General features: G+C 28.5%; 2 protein-coding genes across 2 annotated transcripts; one reads left to right on the plus strand and one right to left on the minus strand.

Moving 5' to 3' along the window:
* Positions 1-4,847: 4,847 nt before the first annotated feature.
* Positions 4,848-7,220, minus strand: LOC140920378 (serine/threonine-protein phosphatase 7 long form homolog). The gene is made up of 5 exons (XM_073368646.1): positions 7,086-7,220; positions 5,711-6,069; positions 5,432-5,644; positions 5,198-5,279; positions 4,848-5,108 (listed from the first exon to the last, which is right to left on the minus strand). Exons 1-5 carry the CDS (start codon positions 7,218-7,220, stop codon positions 4,848-4,850), a joined length of 1,050 nt encoding a protein of 349 aa, XP_073224747.1.
* Positions 7,221-8,394: 1,174 nt separating this feature from the next.
* LOC140920379 (uncharacterized) lies at positions 8,395-9,087 on the plus strand. Its single transcript, XM_073368647.1, has one exon. The coding sequence runs from the start codon at positions 8,395-8,397 to the stop codon at positions 9,085-9,087; it is 693 nt and encodes a 230-aa protein (XP_073224748.1).
* Positions 9,088-9,212: the final 125 nt, after the last annotated feature.

A 9,212-nucleotide genomic window follows, 5' to 3' on the forward strand; every position in this document is an offset into this window, starting at 1 on the left:
GACTTACGGTGAAGAAGAACGATGCAATATAACAAATTCTGAAAATAGAGAAATCGGGTATTTTAGGGAGAAATTCGGATTGTTAAAATATGGAAAATTATGTTTAACTGAATAGCTAACTGAGTAAAACAACATACTGAAATTTGGACGAAAACGGGAAAAACTTTTTTGCGACAGTCATCGATAAACGGTATCAATTTTCTTCTTTTTCTCTCAATGTGCGGTTGCCCTCTTTGGTGTCCAGGTTAATCTCTCTTTCTCATGTCATTTATTCTTGTTATTTTCAATTAATATTTTTTTATTATTTAATTTGATTTTACTCTTAAATATGTGTCTAATCCATAAAACAAATTTTAGTTATTTCTTCTATTTATTTTTAATTTTTAAATATAACAAAAAATTATGAAAACGATTTTTTTAACACTTTTTTTCAAACATAATTTAATTACCAACTTATTACTTATATTTCAAAAGCAATATTTTATAAAATAAAATAATTAAAGTAATTAATCTTTTAAAATACATTAATAATCAAAATCCTCATATTCAAAATAATACTTATTTTTTTCAAATACTCAAATTAAAATATTACCATCATTAGAGAATAGTCGAAATTACAAAATAAACAAATATTACACCAACACTTTATATTAATTACTAAATCATAATAAATATATATAAAATTACAATGTCATAACAAATATATAAAAATAAATGAAATCAAACACAATATCAATTCTATCTCAATATATTATTTATAAAAAAATCACTAAAAATAGAAAATAGTTATAAGTAATTGAAATATAACTACGTGCATACTTAACCTAAATCAAGCCCATCGAAAAGTATTATACATTAATTGGGTACGCTTATATACTTGTAAAATCTTATAAAATCTTTTTCTTTAAAATATTATACTAAAATACTATTATTTTTTTAAAAAAAATATATCAAATAATAAAATATAATATTTATTATTTATATCGCTCATTTAATCTAATATTTGTAAAACTAGCACATAATAACGAAAATTGTCCCAAATTTTATCAACATATATTATAAAATAATTTTAACATAAAATTAATTATTTAAAATTATATTTAATTAATAAAATAATTTATTATAAAATTTGGAGTGTTACATATTAGAGTGAGGTGAGAGTAACTCTCAAACTTTTTTTCTTACTATATACTAATATATGTTAAATTTTTAATTATTTGAAAATTGGTTTGATTTGATGGGTATACGTGAGTTTCAAATAGAAAGAGAAACAAAAATCGATAAAAATTGATTAGTTATATATACATCATTTATACATAGAAAAATTCTATTTTAAGAACTTTCAAAAATTAAAAATTTGTGTTTTTTATTTAATTTATGTGAATAAAATTGTATCTATTTTGATATAGATTACATCTATGCATTAAACAAAATTAAAATTAGGCATTGAATAATATGGACATATTTTGATATGGATATTGCATCTATAACAAAATTGAAATAAAATAGAAAAAATAAACCTTGGGATTATGTCAAAATTTGATACACACCAACCATCTCTTTATCAAATTACCACTTTGAACACTCTCTTTGATCAATGAAATTAAAGAATCCTTTTACAATTTTGATGAAAACCAATCATAATTAAAACCACAAAATGGAATCAGCACACATACTCTCTCATGGGTTTTTCCATTTTCTACCATAAATAGATATGCAAGAATTAATGCTAGAGAATTTTTCATTTATGTATAAATCACTTATATGTCATGGTTCTAATTTTTATTATTTTCTATGCTCATGTTGGATGAATTTATGAATTGTTCACTTTCTTGTTTAGTAATAATGTTGGTTTATATTTAAGTATCTTAGAAAAGTACTATTAAATAAATAATAAATATCTTGTAGAAAAATAAATAAATAATAAATATCTTTTTTTGTTTGCCTCTTACATCTAAAAAAATGCTTATTTTATTATTTTGTTACATAACAGTAAATATGTCTATCTATCGTTATTGCATAGGACAAGAATTATTATTCAGGTAGGTCAAAATGATTTTTTTTTTGTGCTAAACATCGAAAACGATTTTTTTTAACCTAAATGTTTTTGTAAATCCAAAAACAAAATGATTTATTATTAATGGTTATTAATAATTTTTTATTCATATTCGAGGTTATTATACTCAATCAACCTTGTCATAAATTGGTAGGGTGGGATCTATGAGTAATAAATGAAAAAAAAATACTTTTCACGAGTAAATTCTTTTTTTTTAAACAACTCAATCAATATTATATTAATATTGTTTGTAATAGTTATAATTATGTTAAAAGATTGGAATCAAATTATTGATCTCCTTATCTTTGCACTCCTTAACTCATACATCACATCTATTAAATATTTTATTTCCTAATAATGTTAAATTCTTTAGTCTATAAGTTGGTCTGATTTCTATCTAATACATTATAGAGTCAATTTCTTACTTATGAATGTACAAAATAAAATTATAACTAATAATAAGGTAATATCATCTTTCTAGATCAACAATATATATTCAAATGGTTTGAAAGTTATAATTACAATGTCAATCCCAACTTTTTATACACATGAACAAACCAAGATATGTCAAACAATTGTAAAAATAAATATCACTATCAAATAAGTACTTTTATATTCATTTCATTTGTATAGATATAGAATGGTGTTTTGTAAGACCTCCAAAGTAATTATTTTAATTAACTGTTAAAAAAATTAAATTTTACTTAATATAAAAACTATAAAAAAAACATTTTGTACTTGATAAAAAGATTTAATATTTTAATATTTTAAAATTTAAAATTAATATTGTCTCAAAAAATAGTAAATAAATAATTGTAAAAAACAATTGAGAGAGACAAAGAGAGAGAATCTGGGAATAAAAGTGGTAGAACCTGAAAAGACTAAAAGGATGCTCTTAAAATACATCACAAAACCAAATATTATTGGAATAATTACAATTTAGGCACAATTGTTCATGCGGTCCTTTAACTTAATTTAAGATAACATTTCAGTCTTTTATTTTTATTTTTATTTTTTTTTGGATTTGGTCATTTATTTAATTTTATTACAATAAATATGAGGAATGAAAATATGAGTTCATTTGAAGATTTGATTTATAAATTTGATGAACTTTGCATTATATTGAAGATAATATTTAATTTTATGAGTTTTGTTTCAAAATTTTACGATCTTTTACACAAAAAAAATATATCAAGTCATTTTCTGACGCATCTTCAAATTATTACTTGATGAACTACTCCTGGATTTTTTTTTTGAGTACCCTCTTTCTGAAAAAAAAAATTCACAAATGCCCTCTTTTGAAAACTATATACCTAAATGTCCCTTTCATTTTTTACTTACAAGTCGCCATTTGGAATGACGACTTTCTTAAGGAAGCCTAAGTTCAAAATCACAACTTCCCACTTGATTTTTTTTAAAAAAAAAAAATTCAATTTTTATTTTTATTTTTAATAGATAACATAAATATTATATATATAATTAATTAATATAAAAATAAATAAATAGAAATTTTAAATTAAAAAAAGTTTTTAGTAAACCCAAGTTTTAAATGGGCATTTTTCAAAAGTTTTTTTTTTAGAAAAAAAACTTAATTCAATTTTTATTGAAATAATAAAAGTAATATATATAATTAATATAATTCATAAAAATAGATTTATAGAAATTTTAAATTCCGATAACATTTTAGGAAGTCTAAGTTCGAAATGTCAATTTTCCAAAGGTATTTTTGAAAAAAAAAAATTTCAATTTTTTTTTCAATTTTTATTTAAATAACAAAAATAATATATATATATATATATAATTATAATTAATATAATTCATAAAAATACATAAAAATTCATAAAAATACATAAATATCCAATTTAAATTACGATAAAACTTTAAATTACATAATTTATTCATAAAAAACATCACAAATTTTACAAATATTACGATAATTAATGTCAAAGGTGGTCTCCAGTACCACATTGTCGAGGTTTTCTCACACGTACGAGATTTTGGCGACGCCTTGGTACATCATGAGTTTGTTGTTGTTATTCTTCTTCTTCTTCTCCTTGATCTTCGTCTTCTTGTTGTGGACGATGTCTAGGAGGAAGTGTTGCAGAAGAACTACTTCCACCTTGAGTCCAGTTGGATATTTGATTCAATGGAGTATATGCATTCCGAAAGCTTGGAATTTGAAAGTTTTGTTGGCACATATTATTCAGTAATTGGGTAGCGGACTCAGGTGTATTATGACGAGTGTTGAACGTATTATACAACAATTCCTCTTCACTTGATGCAAATGATAGTCAACGATTGTCTTCTTGATGTGGTTGTTGGCTGTCAAAATTAAATTGTTCCCCTGGCGTGAACCTGTAAGATTGATGTGGTGTGTGGGTAAAAATATGAGGACGTGGTGTGTGGGTAAAAGTATGAGGAGGCGGTTGAGTGTCCGGAGGTGTTGGTATATAATATTGATTTTGTTGTGTTGCATTGGGCATTGATTCTTGGAAAAAATATTGGTTAGATTGTGGTGGAGGTTGGGGGTGAACAAAATGTTGACTAGATTGCGGTGGAGCTTGAGGGTGAAAAAAAAGTTGGCTAGATTGCGGTGGAGCTTGAGGGTGAAAAAATGTTGGCTAGATTGTGGTGGAGGTTAAGGTGGAGGTTGGGGTGGATTGACACGAGGATCAACCAATTGGTTTTCTACAGAAATAAATCGTTTAGAATTTTTACAAAACCAAACCCTGTATTCATAATTTGGTTTGAATTCAACATTTAGAGGTTGACCATGAAGAATATGATTCTCTCATTCATTCCACTCTTTGTTCTCATTTTCGTAGAATAATGCCCAACTATAGTCAACTTGTTTATGCAAATCTACCTTATGATACTTTCTCATGTTCCTTGGAGGATGTGGAATTTCTTGAGGTAGTCCAAATTGTAGTTTCACTCTATCAGTTTGATGCATTTCTATTATGTAGAAACAAATTAAATATGTAGATGCATTCCATAGCCAATTGTGTTCTGGATGATCGTATGTTAGACCTAGATATGGCCTCCAAATAAACTGATAATAACAAGTTTGTTAGTAATATATGCATAAGAAAAATAAAATAATAAAAATAATGTAATGTTTTAATATATTACATCGTTAACGGTCATGTGATCAATTTTTGATTGATATCCAGCGGTATGATAACGAGGTGTATCGCCAGATTTCATACCCTTTCCACTATATCTACGAAAATAAATTTGAATGTTAGTAAATAAATTAATATATTTATAAATATAATATTTAACTTTTTTTTTTATATTTACCTTTTTTAGAATGAAAAATGAGGCTAAAGATTACTTATTGGTGCAAGAAACGGCATATGGTACCATGCTCACGTTTGAAGTAGATGTAAACATCCCCCGATCGACATAACACCGGGTTCAGATGCACGACACAATTCTCTATAAAGTGTTGCCAAACATGCTGAACCCCAACTATATTGTCCTGTCTCTCGCAAATCTCTCAACAAGTGCAACCACATAATATGTACTCTGTTGTGAGATTTGTCAGGCATTAATATGCCTCCAATCAATTCTAAAATGTATGCCCTACAATGCATAATTATTTCTTCATTAGATGATTCTGGAGTTAACATTGAAAATGTTTCTCTTAACCATTTTAATTTTATAAAATTCCCTTTTCTTTGAGATTCAGGTGGCATGACTCCTAACAAATCTAAAAAATCATCTGTCCATGATACCATAGTTGATCCAGTTACAGCTTTACCCCCAACACGTAAGCGAAGTAGCAACACAACATCTTCTAATGTTATGGTACATTCACCCGTTGGAAGATGAAACGTGTGGGTTTCAGGTCTCCATCTTTCAACTAAAGCAGTAATAAGTGAATTGTCTATTTTATAACTTTCTATTTGTGATAAGTTACCAAACCCGGCTTCATGCAACAATGGAATTATTAAAGAATTTGGTGCAATGTATTTATGGCTAAGTGATCTTAAATTTTGAGATGAGTCCTGTAATAAGCAAAGAATAAAAATATATTTGAAGATATTAGAATGAGATGAATCATACCATAGTATAAAAAATATTTTAGAATGAAACTTAGTATAAAATATATAAAAAAAATATTTTAGAAGATATTATAATAAAACTACATTTTAGAATAAAACTGAGAATAAAATATATATCATAAAGTATTGTATTACTTACAAAATTTTGAATGTAGTGTAGCGCTGATCTGTGATTATCATCATTCCATAACAATGCCATTTAGATGAAATATAAAGACCAAGGAAGAAATATTAATAGTGAAAGAGTGAAAATATAAAGAAAATTGAAGTTGTTAAGAGTGGAAGAGTGAAGAAATATGATCATAGACTTAGCCTATTTATAAACAAAACAATACTTTGAATGACCAATAAAATATTATGGATGCAAGGATTAGATTTGACAATACACAACAAGCACTTTGAAAATACACAATGGCGTGGATTAGATTAGACGGAGAAGACTAGGCTGAACACAAGCAAGTTCCCAACGTGAGAATAAATTCAGATTCCATCTAAATCGCCTTTCCAAATGGCGATTTCTCAAAGCTATTTCCATTGCATTTCATCTCAATCTCAATATCTGATTTTCATATCAATGGCACCAAAAAATATAGTTTTTCTTATTTATTACAATGGTGAAATATGTGAAAGACAAGATATTGGTAAATATTTCAAAAGCGACGAAAAAAAAGCTATTCGAGTTAATTTTGGATGCAACCTTACCTACTTGAAGAAAAAAATTGAAGCAAAGTTGAGGTTAGAAAATCAAAAGGTGTCTAATATAATTTTTCAACACCCTATCTTATTTGGACAAGGCCTAGTTCATTATGAGTTGTTAAATGTTGAAGACGACGAAGATGTTGAACTCATGTTTGATGTTCATAAACAGTGGCCATAACTCGGATATATCGAGTTATATGTCACATTTGAGGATGGTAATCCATTATACGATGTTGGTCAACCATCATCCTCAACCACACCTGACCCTGAATACCATTTTCAAACACAAAACACTTATTCTTTTCAAAATTATGAATCTTACCAACCCGACCCATACCAACCCACACCATACTTTGACCAGGCCGAAACATCTGAACCTGAACCGTATATTCCATTAGGTGATATGGCCGATTTTGATCAACAAGAAATAAGTGAAGAGAGTGAAGAAGAAACATACTTTTATGAAGACGAGGACGAGGATGACGAAGATGACAATGACAATGGTGACGATCTAGAGTACGATCCACCATTCCATATGCGTAATCTAAATTTGGATTATGCTTACCAATCCTCCGAATTTGATATGCCATCTAATGAACCACCTCCATTAGATGCATCTCTTGAGATTGGAATGAAGTTTAATAGCAAACTAGATTGTCAAGTTGCAATTAAGCATTATCACATCAAACACTCCCTCAATTAAAGTGAAGGTGATCATTGCACATATTCGGGAACGATACAACTACACAATCACCTATAGAAAGACATGGATGGCAAAGAACAAAGCTATCGAAACGATTTATGGGAACTGGGAAAAGTCTTATAATGACCTTCCAAGGTGGTTGTTGACTATGCAAAAATTTCTGCCATGAACTATTGTGGAAATGGAAGTATCACTTGCATATTCTGATAATACTCTATTACAAGGGTCAAAAATTTTCAAACGACTATTCTGGGCTTTCCCTCCGTGCATATCTGGGTTTAAATTTTGTAAACCATTTTTCTCTGTGGATGGAACTTGGTTGTACGGAAAGTACAAGAGGACTCTTTTGCTTGCTGTTGCACAAGATGGAAACAAAAATACAATTCCCATTGCTTATGCACTTGTGGAAGATGAGACAGGGGGTGCTTGGAGCTTTTTTTTGAAAAATCTAATAAGGTATGTAACACCTCAAGTCGACATTTGTTTGATTTCAGATAGACACGAATCCATTAAGAGTGCTTATAACAATCCAAATAATGATTGACATGATCCTCCGTCAACACATGTGTACTGCATCCAACACATTGCACAAAATTTCATGAGAGAGTTCAAGGACAAGGGACTTCAAAGAAAACTTGTTTGTATGGGTAATGATCTAATTCTTCTTAGTATATTTTCCATTTATCACTTTATCATATTTGATAATTTTTACATCATTTCTTACAGAATATGCATTAAATGAGCCATCATTCAAGTATTACCGCAATGAAATCAAGATGGAAAATCCAGAGGCTTTAAGATGGATCGATAATATCCCCTCAGAACAATGGACTATGGCTTATTCTCAAGGTCGATGATGGGGACACATGACAACAAACGTTTCTGAGTCCATCAACGCAGTGCTCAAGGGTACACGCAATCTCCCAATCACTGCTTTGGTACAATCAACATACTATAGATTGGGAGTTTTATATGCAGAAAGGGGACAACAACATCATGCATCATTAGCTTATGGTCGAATATACACAGACGATTGCATGGACAAGATTAAATGTAAAGTTGGTAAATCTAATATTCACCAAGTCATGCAATTCGACCAAAATCATTATTCTTTCATGGTGCATGAAACAGTAAACCCAAGAGAGGTGCGACCAATTGGTCATTTTGAAGTCAACCTTCAAAGAAAATGGTACGATTGTGGAAAATTTCATGCTTTACATGTTCCTTGTTCACATGTCATAGTTGCATGTTCTTATACTCGTCAAAACTATTTAGTGCTTATATCTGACGTGTACAAGGTTGTTAATGTATTTAACATCTACAAAGAAGAGTTTCTACCTATACCTAATGAAGGATATTGGGCCACATATGAAGGTGAAACATTGTATCACAATCCTCAAATGCGGAGAAATAAAAAAGGTCGTCCAAATAGTACCCGTATTAGAACTGAAATGGACGTTAAAGAAAAAGTACCGAGAAAATGTGGATTATGTCGATTAACTGGCCATACTCGAAAACATTGTCCAAATGGTACAGCCAGCTCTAGTCAATTATCCTAATTTCTATTTGTGTAGTTTTATTGTAATTTAAATTTGCTATCCTAATTTCTATTTGTCTAGTCAATTATCCTAATTTCTATTTGTGTAGTTCTATTTGCAAAAAATTTATCATAATTTAAAATTTC

This window comes from Cicer arietinum, chromosome 5, assembly GCF_000331145.2.
Source record: "Cicer arietinum cultivar CDC Frontier isolate Library 1 chromosome 5, Cicar.CDCFrontier_v2.0, whole genome shotgun sequence".
Taxonomy (NCBI): domain Eukaryota; kingdom Viridiplantae; phylum Streptophyta; class Magnoliopsida; order Fabales; family Fabaceae; genus Cicer; species Cicer arietinum.